General features: G+C 46.4%; 1 protein-coding gene across 4 annotated transcripts in view; it reads left to right on the top strand.

Moving 5' to 3' along the window:
* Positions 1–16899, top strand: part of CSMD2 (CUB and Sushi multiple domains 2) — a 289568-nt gene that overhangs the window by 27457 nt on the left and 245212 nt on the right. For all 4 annotated transcript variants that reach the window (XM_085559781.1, XM_085559782.1, XM_077788452.2 and 1 more), the window contains one exon: positions 156–372. In XM_085559781.1, coding sequence (XP_085415907.1) covers positions 156–372 — 217 coding nt within the window. The remainder of the gene's footprint in view (positions 1–155; positions 373–16899) is intronic.

The following is a 16899-nucleotide window of genomic DNA, read 5'->3' as shown; positions in this document are numbered from 1 at the left end:
GCCAAAACTTCATCCTCAGATTTTACTTTCCTCTGTTTCCTGGGGCACAGAAACCTGGTGGGATGAGCCCTGTGTGCTCTGTTGGGATGGTGAGGACATTCAGCGTTCACCTGACACCCTCTGACTTTGTGCTCTTTTGTCTTTTCTCTTGCCAGCCCAGAACTGCAGTCACACATTGCAGGGCCCAAACGGGACAATCCAGAGCCCAGGCTTTCCCTATGGATACCCCAATTATGCAAACTGCACGTGGACAATCACTGCTGAGGAGCAGAACAGGATACAGCTTGTTTTCCAGTCCTTTGCATTAGAGGAAGATTTTGATGTATTATCCATCTACGATGGGCTGCCTCAGCAGGGGAATCTGAGAACGAGGTACAGTGCTCATTACAGTGATGTTTATAAACATGTTCCCCTTCCTGCAGCTGGGATTAAATCTGGCCTTGGATGTTTCTGCTGCAATAAACTGGGAGTGTTTCTCCATGAGCAATTCTTACAGTTGTTTTGATTTCTTAGCTCTGATAAGCCTTGAAATGTTTCTCTGAACGCCTGACAGTAATGATTTATCAAGACTCATCGCAGACATCCAGAGGAGTTAATTAGGAAATGGAGCAGGAGGGAAGCAGAGCTAATGTGCAGAGAGCTTCCCTCAGTCCCAACGAGACTCCCGGAGTGGGAGGATGGACTGTGGGGTTCAGTGGTAGCTCTGCCAAAGGCTTTGTGGGTTTTCCCCCAAAATCTGGGCTGTTCCTTAGCTCCCAGTCCATCCAGCAGCTGAACGGGGCTGCATTCCCTCACATCTGTTGGATCTCCAGGGGGAAGAAGTGTCCAGTAACCCAGTTTTAGTAGGAAAACTCCCCATGGCTTCTCCAGTGAGGCTTTCAGTGTTAAAAAAAGTTTAGTGGGAGGCTGATTTTGATGTGTTGCTGTGGCAGCAGATGCTCTGTGAGGTGTCAGCTGTGGAGCAGTCGTGATCTCAGCCCTCTCAGCTGAGGGACTGGGGACACGACTGGAGGTGTTGGTGGCAGCTCCAGCCTGACAGTGATGCATTCAAAAACCCATGGAGCAGTGGCAGCATCCAGGCTCTGAATCCCTGGCAAGAATGCTGGAGCCCTGGAAATGGATTTTCCTTCAAAGCACTCGAGTTCAGGACAAATCCATTGACCTCAGTGCCTTGTCTGACCCGAGAGGAACATCTGAGCTGCACCCTGGTGGAAATCAGCTCTTTATGTAGATTATTTCAGTTATGCAAATAAATCATCTCCTCATTTGGCAACCGTGCTTGAGAATCACTTTTAATTATGGGACCTCGGTGTTTAATCAGGAGGTTCAGTGCTTTGCTTTGGGGATAATGGAAAGGTGGAAAACTGGGGGTAAAATCCAGCTCAGGAAACTTTGTGTGGTGAGAAGTTAACGCTGCTCTGAGATACTCACAAGAATATTCTGGTTGTAAATAAAAGGAGCAGAAAGGAACCTCCCAGGTGTGAGCTGGGGCTCTGCCCTGGGGATCTGTGGCCCTGTGCTGGGGCAAGGTGAGGAGGCAGAAAAGGTTCCCCCTCTGCCTCTCTGGTGAAGTTCAGGTTGGGCTGGGGAGGAGCTGGGGATGGAACCAGCAGCAAAATCCACATGGGATTGTGTGGATTCCTGAGCTCCATCTCCGAGCTCAGGAAATGGAGTGCATTTAGGGCAGGAAAGGGAAATAAAGGGGAATTTCTAGAGGTCTGAAAGCACTTAGGGAGGGCTTAGCAAAGTAAAAGATGAACTCCTGCATGGTGGCCATCAGCTTTCTACCCTTGGACATTTCTGGATTAATAACTTTAAACCTGGGCTTGGCTCCTTTGGGCTGTTTCAACTCCTTGTTCACCAGTTTCAGTGTTTGGGCAAGGCTCTGATGCACAGGGTGGGATTGTTGGGGGATCCCCTGATCCTTGTGGGCCCCTCCCACCTCGGAAGACCCCTGGGATTATTTTTGGTACATCAATCTCACCTCATTAAACTGTTGCCTAACACTGGGTTACATCTGTTTTCTCCCTCTTTCTCCCTTTTTTCTCTTTCTCATGGCCATTAGTTTGGCTTTTTTTTCCCTGCCTGTTCTCCAAATGTTCTCCATCCATCACCGAGGCGCAGCCCTGAAGATGGATGGCCACATGTCACTCATCAGAGCTCACCCAAAATGAGCTGTGAGCAAGGGGAAAAGAAGGGACAACTGGATTTCTTTGCTTCTTCCCCTCCCAAACTTGCATTTTTGAGCATCCCTGATGCATTTGAGGTCCTTCCCAACCCAGACCACTCCAGGACTTCCTGGGAAGGGGTTAATGTTGTGTTCACCATGTGCTGGCAAACACCCTCTTGTCTTGCAATTTAATGTGGTGTGAAGGTTCCCTAATAGAATAAGAGCAGCCCTAATCCAATGAGGCATTTGCTAATAAACAGCTTTACTGGATATTAGGGAATTTGCGTTGCGTGTTTGTGATGAGGACGTGAATATTAAATGGGTTTCAGTGCCTTAATTTAGACATCCAGGGCTGTTGTCATCTCTCAGTGCCATGACTTTGCTTTGTTTGCTAAAATCAGAGCTCATTTCCAAGTCTTTGCTATTTCAGCTTCTCTCAAATCATCGGGTTTTTAGATTCCTGGAATGGGTTGGGTTGGAAACTTCAATTCCATCTCATTCCATCCTCTGCCATGGACAGGGACAGCTTCCACTATCCAAGGTTGCTCCTTGGACACTTCAGGGATGGAGCAGCCACAGCTTCTGCGGGCAACCTGGGCCAGGCCTCCCCACCCTCACAGGGAAGGATTTTTTCCACGTATATAACCTAAACTTCCCTTTTTTCAGTTGGAACCCATTCCTCCTCATCCACTGGAATTTTCCCAGCTCCTGGCTTTCAGCAGGAACCACTGTGGGGGAATTTTCTGTGAAACCTGAGAGCTGTGGTGGCTGCAGAGTTTGGTGAGGGACATCAAGATTTGGTTCCTGTCCAGGACTTCCCCTTGTTTTGAGCTCATTACACCAGGCCAGACTTTCCCAAATCCTCTTCCTTCAAGTTCCCAGCTGCTGTGGGATCCGGGAGTCATGTGGAGCCCTGCAGATTTTCCAGAACAGTCTTTGCCCAGCTCCCGTTGTGCCTCGTGATTGTGTCATTGTTCCGAGGTCGCTCCAATCAGGTTCCCTTCCTGGTTCCCACTGTGCTGGGCTCAGAAACTCCGCACAGACCTGACTACAGTTTGAATTCTTGGGGATATTTATGGCTCTGAGATTGCTGTGGGATGTGGGAGAGACTCTGCTCCTCTGTGTCAGACTCTTGTTCCATGACATCCCCAGAGAGGGCAAGGACAGAACCACGTGGCTTCCCCCAGCTTTTTCATCTGCCAGTAATTTGCAGGACCCTTTTCACGTGAGAATCTTAAATCACTTGCAAATTCCTTGATTGGAAGCTTCAGGCTCGGACTCAGATCCAGGGAAAACACATTTACAGTCTCCCTGTGAGTCAGTCGTTGTAGCTCCCTAATTCTGTTTTCCCAGTGAGACCTGCTGAATTTACACTCCAAATGGAAGTGGTCAACTTCGAAAATCAGATTTTATTTTTTTTTCCTTCCAGAGATGTTCATAAAAGCCCAGGGGACAGAAAATTAGATGTCTGTACCAGCAGAGACTCCTCACTTGTAAATGTGCTGAGCAATGCTGGGGTTTCTCAGGCTCTTCCAACCCTTGGGCTTCCCTTCCCACCTGTTGTGGGCAGGGAATTGTGTCCTTCTCTGGCCTCTTCCCTGTTCAAACAAAACATTTCAGTGATGCTGAGTTTATTTGCTTGAGAAAACGTTTGTTTGAGGCTGTGCATCCAGAGGAAGACAACTCCCACAGCCTCGTCGCGTTTCCACGGGCATCGCTGGGAGGAAGAACAAATTCCAATTTATTGACGCATCTGGGAGGAACCTGCCCCTTCTGAGGAGGGTTTTGCAGGAATTCCCGTGCCTGCAGAGTGTGCAGGCTCTGGGGAAACGTTTGCAGTCGTTCCTGCAGCGGGGTTCTGTGCAAAGCACACAAATCCTGCTGCTGGCACCGGGCCCTGCTTCCCTTGCAGCTCACGTCCCACATCTCGCAGCGTCTCCTCAAGTCGCTTCCAGATCCTCATCCTTCTTCCCTGACAAGTGGCTGAAGAGTGAGGAGAAGGATTGCCATCAATCTGCTGCGTGAGCAATTCAGGAGCGCATCCTGGGCCGTATTTAATTGACTGAAAGTTGAAGTATTTGCTTTGAACTGGGAAGCGATGCGATCCTTGTGATAAGAGCAGAGTTATCTCTGCGCTGGCCCTAATTACAGCTGCAGCAGGAATTACCTGCACCTTCCATGTTTCTCTTGATAACCTTTTAATTACTCTTTGAAAAAGCAGCCCGGGTGACTTGTACTTAATTACCAATCAAGAGCACAAAGCTTTTGATATTAAAAACAGCAAAAGGGAGGAGGGAGAGGAAGGGACGAAGGGAGCAGAGAGCTCCCCCGGTGTTCCTGTGGCTTGCAGAGATGCAAATTTGGGGTGAAACGACATCCTGGGGTTCAGTCCTGGTGAAGAAAAAATCCTGGAGTTTTGTCCTGGTCAAGAAATTCCTGGAAAAACAGCATTTGTCGGCTAGGAACGCACAGAGCTTGTGTGAGGGGTTTGTGTTGTCACCTCTGGTCCAGGGACATATTCCTTTGTCACTGCCTCATGTGGCCAAGGTGGAACAGTTCTTTTTGCTAAGGAGAAGGATAAATAAAGCAGAGGGCCAGCTAAATCCTTTGTCACCTTTAGCAAACATCCGAGCCCCACCTCCTTCTCCCTCTCAGCGAAGCCTTTTGTCACTTCCTATTAACTCCATGGGAAAAGAAACACGACAAAACTCCGCTTAAATTTATGTTCTCTGCTTTGTAGGATAAAATGCGCTTTGTTTGTGTTTTTCTCTCTGGGAAGAGCCGTGTTTGAGCTGCCCCAGCAGCTCCAGGACCCTTCAGCAGTGTGGCTGCTTTCTTCTGAGGAAGTGCTGAGTGTTTAAACTCCTGCAGGGTCATGATGAAACTGGAGCTGAAAGTCTGGGAGAGGTAATGGAGTTAATGCAACTGCAGCTCTGCAATTTCCATTCTGTTTTTCCATATTTATTAGCAGAGGGTGCATCAGGAGGAGTGATAAAAGCAGCTGATTCAATCAGAGTGGGAGCTTTTTCCCTGGCACCGTGGGGAATGGTGTAGGCTCAGGAGGAGGCTTGGCAGGGATATTTTGGCAGCCTCTTCAGGGATGGGGATGGAGCAGTTTTGTCCTGGTTTAGGGGTTAAAGGACCTGCTCACACCTCCAGGTGTGAGGTGAGACACACAGGCAGGGTCTCTGAAGGTGTTACTCAAACTATAATCATTATTATTACTAAAATATTAATATTAATAATAATAATTATAAATAATAATTATTGCACTATTCATTATAATATTATATTTATAATTATATTATTACTCAAATAATATTTTCTCCCCCAAAATGGTTTTTATTCTCCCTCAAAGTGCAGATTAGCCACTTTTATAGGGACAATCTCCCAACAAAGCCTGACAAACTCCAGCCCTGGAAGTGTCCAAAGGCAGCTTGGAGCAGTGTGGGGTAGTGGAAGGTGCCCCATGGCAGGGGTGGAATGGGATGAGATTGAAGGTCCTGGGATTTTGTGAGTCTTGCTTTAAATTGAGCTATGTGAAGTGGATTAAGTGTGGAAAGATTTCCTGTAATTAGGCAGCATCTACTGGATTTTAATTAAGACTCTGCCCTGGATCAGCTTTTGATGGAGCTGTGAGCCCTTGGTGCTGTTGGTGAGTGAGGCAGGGGTTTTTGAGGGGAAGATGAAGTGGTGCACGGAAATTCTGGGGAGGATCGTGGTGTCCTTCATCCTCCATTCCCAAAGTGATGGAATTGTTTAAAGCCTCCTGTGCCTGCAGGACATGGCTGGGGTGTGCCCTGGCCTGGCTGGGGCAGCAGCAGGAGCTCCTGGGACTCTGCTGGGACCTCTGACAGCAAAATGAACAAAATTCCAGATTGTTGGAATCTGAGCTATTGATGATTCTGAGATTGTAAAAGTCTCTGTCTTTCTGCCCCATTGCCAAAGCAGAAACCATAATTGGTCTGTGCTGGTTTCCAGGTTGTTTATTCTGTTTATCTCTCACATGTTCTGCTGCCCTGCCCAGCTCTGTCCTGCAGGGCAGCGTGTGGGGCTCCGCCCTCAGTGGGATGTGACAAACATTAAATACCAGAAACTCCCCGGGCTGGATTTACAAGAACGTGCCAATATCTGTCACCTCCGTTGGACAGTGTGTCCCCAGCCTGAACCAACAGAAAAATGCCAACACCACAGTGAGACATGGAGGGCATGAAGAAGGAGAAAAAGGACAAGGCACACCCAATTTCCTCCATCTTGTCCCCTTTGGACCCCTCATCTAGAATCCTAAATTTGACTTTTGCACTGTGCCACACTTAATTATGACTGATATCAAACACTCAGAGCTGGTAATTGATCCTGTGAGATTGAAAACTCTTTTCCATGGACAGAGATCACAGCCAGTGTCTGTGGGGGCTCTGTCCAGGGGGGTTCCTGACCCCTGCCAGGGTCCCAGACCTGCCAGGGCAGCCAGAGGGAAGCTCTGGATTCCCATACCAGATGTTCTCTGGAGCTCTAGATCAAGTTAATCATCGTCTTTTTATCATCTTTTTTTCCTGTTGTTTAAGTGACACAGTCACAGCCACCTCGAGTCGCTCAGTTCAGACTCAGTTGCCTTCGTTCCTGAGCAATTCCTGACAATTCCTGACAATTCCTGACAATTCCAGCCCCAGTAGGGAGTTCCCAATTCCAGCCCCAGTGGGGAGTTTTTTGGGGTCAGGGGGAATGAGATCAGGTTTGGTTTTTTTTTAGCAGTGGAAGGAGAGAAATTGAACCAGCCCATGGCCCTGGCTTGGTGCTTCACAATTTTAGATTGCTCTGGGAGGGAGCAGGGCTGGGTGAGGAGGATGAGGAGCACGGGGAATTTCTGGTGCTTGGCTCTTGGTTGGTGCCACTTGCTCTGTGATGAGGAGGTGGCTCCAGTCTGGCCCTGCTGTCCTAAAAGTCTCTTGACTTAATCCAGAGCCAAACCTTCAAAACCAGTGTCCCTGGGGGTCAGCGAACAGGGTGGTGGCACTGCCCTCCGTGGGGTTTGGTGCCAGCGTGGGCTGGGCAGCGGGGCAAGGGCAGATCCCTCCCAGGAGCAGGGATCAATCCTGCCCAGAGCCCAGAGCTGCTCAGCTCCCTGGGCAAATCCCTTATCAGCTTTCCCAGCTGTAAGAGGACATCATCCCGGAATGCCAGAGAGCTGCTGGCCTGGCAGCTCCTCCATCCTGCCTTTCACGCTGTGTCAGACGTTTCTGCCTGTTCTGCAGGCTGGAGGACACTGGACTCCTGCTCTGCTGGGAGCCCTGGCTCTTCCCAACTCCTCCACTTGCTCCTTGTTCCCCACTTGCCCTGTGTTTAGCAATAAACAAACCCTGCGTGATTTCCAGGGGGTTCCAAGAACTTATTTTTCCCATTTATTCAATTTCACACCCCTGGTGACTTTTTCTTTTTGCCTTTTTTCCCTTTTTTTTTTTTTTTTTTTTTTTAAGAAAGACAGAAATAACCCAAATCTGCCAAGTTCTGAATTGAAGCTGCTGAGCCGTGCTTGGGCTGTATCCAAACTTGTCTTTGTTTACTCAGAATGTCAGCTCGGATTTGCCAGGGGGTGACTGAGATTTGATGAACTTTCCTGTGATTTTGTCTTTTTCTTCCTCTTGGTTTGTCACAGCGAGGCTGAGGATAGAGGTGTCGCACTTGGATTTCATGGAATTGCGGAAGGGTTTGGGTGGGGAGGGAATTAAAGCTCATCCCATGGGCAGGGACAACTTCCCCAGTCCCAGCTCCTGGGCTGGAAGCAGCTCTGCAGGTGGGGTCTCACCTGAGCAGGGCAGAGGGGACAAAATCCCACTGCAGTCCCAGGAAATCTTGGAAAAACAAGCATGGAAGGGATGTGACAAAAAGAATAAATCACATCCAACTCCATCGTCTTCCCACTCCATTGCATTGCATGGAAAATCAAATTTATTGAAATTTGATGCTCAGTACCTGTCCCCAGTCTGAGCCATGAAGGCCTCATATATCTGAGCTGGCTGTGCTGACTCTGGGCTCTATAAATAACACTTTTCTAGTGGGAATTGACCCAAACCCTGCTTTAAACAAGTGGAGAAATCCATCCAGGCTGGGATTTATGAGCTCTGTCACTGTCCCCCGAGCCCGTGTTGGTTAATGAAGCTTTCTCAGTGTCAGAGGTAAGCAAAGGGCTCCTGGGCCTTGATGGATTGTGCTTGGCTTGGGCAAGGGAAGGAGGTGCAGCTGATTCCTGAGACTGAGAGCTGTGCTAGGTAAAACTCCTGGGAAAATTGTTGGTGTTTATGGCACTGGGAGAGGTTAAGGAGCAGAAAAACCTGGGGGTTTTTACCCCTTGCTTGTTACTGTCGTGGTAGAGAAAAATTCCAACAGTGAATGGCACAGCCAGTGGGTTGTGCTGGTTTGGAATCAATTCTGCAGCAGGTGGGATGGGATGAAATGGGCCATGGGAGTGAAATACGAGCAGATCCAAGGAGCTGCTGGTGCTTGGGGCACTCCTGTGCAGGTGTTCGTTCCGTGCCTGCCTCCCAAACAAAAGCAGTTAGCTTCTGAGCACAAATCCCTCCACCAGTTCGGGTAAATCCAGCTGGGAGCTGTTCTTGTGTCACTGCAGGATCCTTTTAAGTTGGTTGAGAGTTGATTTTTTTTGGTCCAGAGCATCATTTCAGCCTTGCAGGGCTGCAAATGAAAGGACAACTATCTCAGTGACACCAGCGAGCTGTGCCTGGAGGACAGAGCTGCCTTTTAAGTGTCTGCAGCATTTGGGAGCTGGGAGTGCTCTCAGATCATGCTCTGCTTGTTTTATTGATGATTAATGAGAGCCTTCGTGTCCATGGGCTCTGGAAAAAAGCTGACATCTCGCTGTAATTGTGTTTCTCTTTCATAAATACGGGGAAAATCGAACAGAGCCACTGAGGGGGGAAATTCCTGCCCTGGCCAAGGTTGAGGAAATGCCAGGAGAGAGCGAGCTGGCTGCTCAGGGGTGGATTTATCCACAGCCACGGGCAGCAGGGGAAGTTCTGCAGGAAGGAGGAGGGATGAGATGTGTGAGAGGCTGAGGCAGCAGCACCTGGGCTCAGGGCTCCTCTCAGCATCTCCTCAGCCTTTCCTCAGCTCCACAGCTCCCCAGGAGCTCCTTCCAAGGATCCAGAGCGGGAGAAGCACTCCAGCTGTGCCCCCAGGGCTGGGCAGAAAAACCAATCACCTGGTTTTTCAAATTTTAATAATAATAAAATGGTTCTAAAAATAATAATATGATTAGAGTAATAAAGTTTAGAGTTAGGACAATTACAAGACAATAAAAAGCAAAGAATTACTGAAGTCCACACTAAGTCCACACTAAGCACGAAAAGCATGCCTTGTGAACAAAGGAATCACCCTTAAACCAATACACTTGTTGCATATTCGTATACATCCTTCATGGTTATGCATATATTCTATTCTAAACAAGAATTCTGTCTGTTATATGTCAACTGTTTCCTTTAATCTCCATGGTTTTCTTTCTGATAAGAAAACCATAAATTCCTTCTCTTTGGAAAATTTAGGTGTTCTTCAAAGCGAGTATCTCATTCCTAAAAAAAGCTTCCCCCACATACACAGTCTCTATTTTAACATTATGTTGGAACCTAAAACTACATTTACCACACTACTTAAGAGAATTAATACAGCACAACTTTCTAACATTACACATATAATATTCATTGTGACATTTGCGAAAAGCCAATCATAAAATCCGCATTTTTCACAGGCAGCATCCCCTCCCTTACTCCTGCCTCCAGAGGATCATTATCCCAGGGTGGTGCAGGGGTGCCAGGCTGCTGTCATTTACCCTGCACACAGCAAGGACAGGTGCCTCATCTGATGGGAAATTTTCCCCAACAGGTGCCTTGAAATGACAGGCAGAAAAAGCTCACCGAGCTATGGGGTGGTGTAATTTAATGCTGGGTTAAATGACACAATCCAGTGCATTTTCATTAGATGTTCTGAGACACTTCTCCAGCATTTATGCTTTAAAGGCTGCTGGATTGCCAGCTGCAATAACTGTTTTGATTGCAGCCTGAGCTGATGGTGGGCATCCTACCAGAAAAATAATGGGCTGGGCTTTAATTATGGCACCTGCACTCCCCAAGTGCGTCAGCGCGAGCGGCGCGGCCGTGCTGCATCCAAGGCACGGGCAATGTGAAAAACGCCAATCGCTTGGTTTTTCAAATTTGAAAAGTTTAATAATAATAAAATGGTTCTAAAAATAATAATAGAATTAGAGTAATGAAGTTTAGAGTTAGGACAATTACAAGGTAATAAAAGGCAAAGAATTACGGATGTCCGGATGCTCTTGGACACTAAGACAGGAAAAGAATCCCTTGTGAAAAAGTAATCAACCTTAAACCAATACACTTGTTGCATATTCATACATCCTTCATGGTTATGCATATATTTTATTTAAAACAAGAAACTTTGTTGTAGGTCAACTGTTTCCTTTAATCCCCATGGTGTCTTTGAGTCTGAGCAAGGTCTGAAGAAATTAGTTTCTTCTGATAAGAAGCCATAAATTTCTCTCCTTTGGAAGATTTAGGTGTTCCTCAAAGCAAGTATCTCATCCTAAAAAAACTTCCCCCACATACATAGTCTTGATTTTATCATTATGTTGTAACCTAAAACTACTTTTACCACACTACTTAGAGAATTAATACAGCACAACTTTCTAACATTACACATATAACATTCATTGTAATATTGCGAAGAGCCAATCATAAAATCCGCATTTTTCACAGGAAATGTGCAACAGATGGAGCTGAGGGGGCTTGGAACAGGCCTGGGGGTCCTGGCTGGCTGTTGGGGTTTGGGAGAAAAAGAAAAGTTCAGGTGTGGCTGGAGGTGCTGGGCAGAGCAGCCGGGGGCTCTGGCTGGGCTCAGCTCTTTCAGAGGGGCACGGGGCAGGTTTCCATCAGTGCTGCCACACTGAGAGGATCCAGAGGGGCTGGAGAGTGTCCAGGGAAGCTCCTGCTGGAGCTGGGGGGGCTCAGCCTGGAGAAAAGGAGGCTCAGGGGGGACCTTGTGGCTCTGCACAGCTCCTGCCAGGAGGGGACAGCCGGGGGGATCGGGCTCTGCTCCAGGGAACAGGGACAGGAGGAGAGGGAACGGCCTCCACTTGAGCCAGGAGAGGTTTAAATTGGATTTTAGGGAACGTTTATCCATGGAAAGGGTGGTCAGGCATTGCCCAGGGAGGTTTGGAGAGCCCATCCCAGGGCACAAAGTGGAGATTGGGCACAGCTTGGATGGTCCTGGAGGGCTTTTCCAGCCTCCCTGACTCTGGGATTCTGGGATTCTGTCCCATCTAGGCTGAGCCTCGCGGCCAGGTGGTGTTTCTCACCTGTGGAAGGAGCTTTTCACTGCCACCAGCTCTCCCAAAACTGATTTTTCCCATCCTGCTTCAAGTTGGGAGCCAAACCAGGAAGATTTGCAGCATCTGTGGCACACCTGAGGCAGAGCGCGAGGGATGCAAACAGAGCAGAGGATTTCTGTGTTGATTTGTTTGGATATATTGATTTTTTGCAAGGGCAAGCTTATCAAGTGGCATTTCTGGCGCTGGTTTCGTTTGGTTCCTCGCTGCAGGAGCAAAATTAAGCCAATGAAAAACACATTGCAGATCTCACACAATCAGCGCTGGCTCCGAGCACGTTAAGGGGATAATCACTCAATAATCCATTTGGCTGGAGGTACAGAAGGAATGGAATATGATTATTCCTGCTGTTATCACTGCCCTCACCTCCATAAAAACACAGAATGGAGTTTGCTGCTTTCTTGCCTTGTTAGCGCGTGTGTTTTTTGTTGTTGCTGCCCTAAAGATCAGCAATGTCAGAATTGCTGTTTGGTGGGGAATGATTCCGTGTTCTGTCTGCTCTTCCCGTTGTTTACATTTCTCTGGGGTGCAGATTTAGGGAGGAAGGCAGGAGAACAGTTACCAAGCAGGGATTTCTGCCAGTGCTGGCTGTCCTGGGGGTTTGGAACAGCAGAGCTGAGGTTTTGAACATGGCCATGGTAAATGAGTGTTCCTTCAAGGGGATGCTGCCTGGGCTCTCACTTGGACAAAACAAGGACATCAGAGAAGGAAAAACAAAATCATCTGTGTGCTCTGGCTGGAGGCTTAAGAGGAGAAGTGGCTTTTATTGTGATTTCAGTGAGAAGCAGGAGCAGATGCAGCTCATCCCAGGGCAGGATTTCCCTGCAGGAGCAGCCAGGGCTGTGGGGCAGAGGTGGGAGGTGGTACACAGATATTTCCCTGATTGAAGCAGCATCTCCTGCTTCTTCCTGCCTGAGTTTGCTTCCTGGGATGTTCTGTGGGCAGAGGGGATCTCCTTGTGAAAAATGCAGATTTTATGAGTGGCTTTTTGCAAATGTTACAATGAATGTTATATGTGTAATGTTAGAAAGTTGTGCTGTATTAATTCTCTTAAGTTGCATATTAGTTTTAGGTTCCAACATAATGTTAAAATAGAGAGGTTTTTTATAGGAATGAGATACTCACTTTGAGGAACATCTAAATCTTCCAAAGGAGAGAAATTTATGGCTTCTTATCAGAAGAAACTAATTTCTTCAGGCCTTGCTCAGACTCGGAGACACCATGGGGATTAAAGGAAACAGGTGACATACAACAGAGTTTCTTGTTTAGAATAGAATGTATGCATAGCCATAAAATATTTATAAATATGCAACAAGTGTATTGGTTTAAGGGTGATTCCTTTGTTCACAAGGGATGCTTTTCCTGAGTGTCCGAGAGCATCCGGACCTCTGTAATTATTTGCTTTTTATTGTCTTGTAATTGTCCTAACTCTAAACTTTGATTACTCTAATTATATTATTATTTTTATAACATTTTATTATTATTAAACTTTGAAACTTTGAAAAACCAAGTGATGATTGGCGTTTTTCACAGGTTTGATGCCTTTGGTGCTGCTCTGCTGCCTGGGGACACACGAGGGAACCTCTGAGGATCAGAGCTGCTGGGCTTTATCAGTTCCTAGAGTTTCCCCTGGAAATTGTTTTCCCAGCCAGCGTGGGCTCTGTGGAAAGCTGAGAACAAGCTCAGGGACAATTTCATGCCCTTGTGCACAGACACTTTTAAAGCCCTGTTAGTAGAGAATCGCAGCTGTGCTGGGATAAAAGCTGCAGGGCAGTGTTGTTTCAGGTACCACTTAATTCCCGTGACTCCTGGGGGACAGCAGCTCCTTCCTTACAGCTAAAGGACGTGTTCGTGCTGCCCTGAATTAAAAGCAACATCTGCAAAGTGGGATCCTCTCAGCACAGGGGCTGTGAGCAGAATCCACGATGCCAAAAGAGCTCAGAGGGAGCACATCCACTCTGGGTCAATAAATTCCTGGGTGGTGGGATCAGGGGAAGTGGAATCAGCAGGTTCTGCTTTTACTAAAGCTGCTCCAGCATTTTCCTGGATTATTTTTCTTTTAAGTGCATGGATGTTTTGGCAGGCCACTCTAATTGAACTGCTAGATTAATTAATAAAAACCACGGCAACTTCACTGAGCACAGTAAAAACTGAATCCTTCTGGCTCCTGGAACTTCTGATTGTTAATAAACAGGAGAAATTATAATAAATTGGATAAAATAAACAGGATATATAATACTGGATACAATGACCAGGAGAAAAGAATGAACAGATTCCTGGGTGATGGGATGGGCTGATCAGGGGAGGTGAAATCAGTGGGTTCTGCTTTTATTAGAGCTGGTCATTTCCTGGATTATTTTTTTTTTAAGTGCATGGATGTTTCAGCAGGCCACTCTAATTATTAAACTGCTAGATTAATTAATAAAAACAATGGCACCTTCACTCAGCACAGTAAAAACTGAATCCTTCTGGCTCCTGGAACTTCTGATTGTTAATAAACAGGAGAAATTATAATAAATTGGATAGAATAAACAGCATAATATTTAATATTGGATACAATGACCAGGAGAAAAGCATGAGCAGATTCCTGGGTGATGGGATGGGCTGATCAGGGGTGGTGAAATCAGAAGGTTCTGCTTTTATTAGAGCTGGTCCAGGCATTTTCCTGGATTTTTTTTAAGTGCATGGATGTTTCAGCAGGCCACTCTAATTATTAAACTGCCAGATTAATTAATAAAAACAATGACACCTTCACTCAGCAGAGTAAAAACTGATTTCTTCTGGAACCTCTGGTTGTTAATAACCAGGAGCAATTGTCCTTCCAGCTTGCCCAGACCATGGATTTTATGCTGAGGGCTGCTCAGTGCTGCTGCGCTGACATTAAAACCTAAATCATGGGCTGGCAACTCCGTGAGCTGTGCCAACAACTGGAAATTTTGCTTCAATAAAGTTCTCAGGCAGATCCCGTCAGCTCTCATCACTCAGAGCTCAAATGTGTGTGAAATAATATTTAGGTTTGCTCAGTGAGAGGCAGAGAGGAAGGAAGCTCCCCCGCTGTCTCTGGGGGCTGGTGATGATTTTGAGGAGGATCTGCTTGGTCTGGGTGCTCAGAGAAATTTAAATGGTGCCCCCCAAATGTGGTTTTGTTCTGTGGGTGCCTTTTCGTTTTGTAAAAAGAGAGGAAATGCCCTGAATGAAATAACATTTCCAGGTATTTCTTAAAGGGTCAGGGAGCTTTGTATCACAGCTGATCCTTTGCCCTCCTGGCCAAAAGTCTGGCTGCTCCACGTGGGATAAACCTCAGAGTGTGTTGTAAGAAGCTTTAAATTCTCATTTTTTCCTGTTTATCTCATGCTGCTCCTGCCCTTGTGATCCCTTGAGCACTCTTGATCCCAAATGATAGCAAATTCCTTCAGGTCCTGCTGCTCCCGTGCTTTGTCCAAGTCTGGGCTTGGGGCAGCTCGGGGATTGCTCCTGGATTCCTGCATCCCCCAGGAATGGCAGGCAGGAGTCCCCTGGGGGATTGCTTTAAACTGGAAATCTGTCCCGGAATCCCTTTGGATGTGTGAAAAACACCAGTCACCTGGCTATTCAAACTTGAAAAGTTTAATAATAATAAAATGGTTATAAAAATAATAATAGAATTAGAGTAATCAAATTTAGAGTTAGGACAATTATAAGATAATAAAAAGCAAAGAATTACTGTTCTTGGACACTGAGTCACGAAAAGCATGATTTGTGAACAAAGGAACCACCCTTAAAACAATACACTTGTTGCATATTTATATATCTTTCATGGTTATGCATACATTCTGTTTAAAACAAGAAACTCTGTCTGTTGTACGTCAACTGTTTATTTTAATCTCCATGGTGTCTTCGAGTCTGAGCAAGGCCTGAAGAAATTAGCTTCTTCTGATAAGAAAAACATAAATTCCTTTTCCTTGGAAGATTTAGGTGTTCCTCAAAGCGAGTATCTCATTCCTAAAAAAAAAAATCTTCCCCACATACATAGTCTCTAACATTATGTTGTAACCCAAAACTATATTTACCACACTTTGTAAGAGAATTAATACAGCACAACTTTCTAACATTACACCTATAATATTCATTGTAACATTTGCCAAAATCTGCATTTTTCACAAGGAGATCCATAAGTTGTAAAACTGTAATTTTGGGGAACAAGCTGGTCTGGGGATTGCTCAGCACCAGGGCTTTGTGTCTGGGATTAATGAAAATCAGTAATCAACAGGTTTTTAAAATAAAATCAGTTGTCATTTAGCTGTGAGTCCATAAGGGAAAAGCAGGTGGGAGTTGCTGGATTTGTCCCATTTTATTTTCTTCTCTTCACTCTTGTGGACATTATCACTAGTTTTTGTTTGTACCAATTGCATTTGCCTTTTTAAATTGTTATCTAGTTTTCTCCTAGTAAAGAATTGTTACTCCCATTCCCATATCTTTGCCTGAGAGCCTTTTAATTTAAAGATCCTGGTAATTCAGAGGGAGGGGGGGTTTGCCGTTCTCCATTGCACAGGAGGCTTTGCCCTCTTTCACAGACTCCTGTCTTGTTGAACCAAGACAGATTTTGGCGCCCAATGTGGGGCCCGAGGGCATTAAGAGGGAAAAAGGATTAACAGTTCTTAAGTAATTTGGTTTTGTTTTGTGGCCATGCCCTGGGAATTCCTGCAGCTCCCAGACCCTCTGCAGCAATTTCCTGGCTGGGAGTTTGGGTTTTTACCTCGGGGAGCAGCTGGGAACCATCCTTTGGTTCATTTCCCTGCATAAAACCCCCAACCTTGTCCTGGTGCTGGGCTGGGGAGGATTCCAGAACCTTCCATGTCAAACCCTCTGCAGGCACCACACTGAAGGTTTAATTAGTTATTAACATCCTTTTTTTTTTTTTGCCCATTTTTTGGGCTCAGTTTAGTGCCGTTTGTAGAAAGCTTCAGTCAGATTTTTACCCCCAAGGTTCTCAAAACATTTTAAGCATTATTGAGCAAAGTCCTGGGCTCACTCAGCACCCCAAAATCTCTGTCCCATGGTGTGGGGTCTGCTCCGGGCTGGGTTGGTGAAGCAGGGAGGGGTTTGGGACAGAACCAGTGAAGAAAACCTGTGAGAAACTCTGCAAAACCATGAAAAATTCCAGGAGCAGTCCTGTGGGAAGGTGGGAAAAGCCCAGGATTTGTTGCTCTCAGGTTGTCCCGGCTGTTCTGGAGCTCTGAGCTCCTCCAGGAGCGTGATGGGATCAACCCCACACCTGGATTTTTGTAGGGCTGTGGCTTTTTCCTACTGAGTGTGGCCTTGGATGGGATTTTTCCAG

Source organism: Lonchura striata, chromosome 23 (assembly GCF_050655825.1).
Source record: "Lonchura striata isolate lonStrDom1 chromosome 23, ASM5065582v1, whole genome shotgun sequence".
Taxonomy (NCBI): Eukaryota; Metazoa; Chordata; class Aves; order Passeriformes; family Estrildidae; genus Lonchura; species Lonchura striata.
Note: the sequence above shows the minus strand (reverse complement) of the source record. Positions and strands in the feature narration are given on the sequence as shown.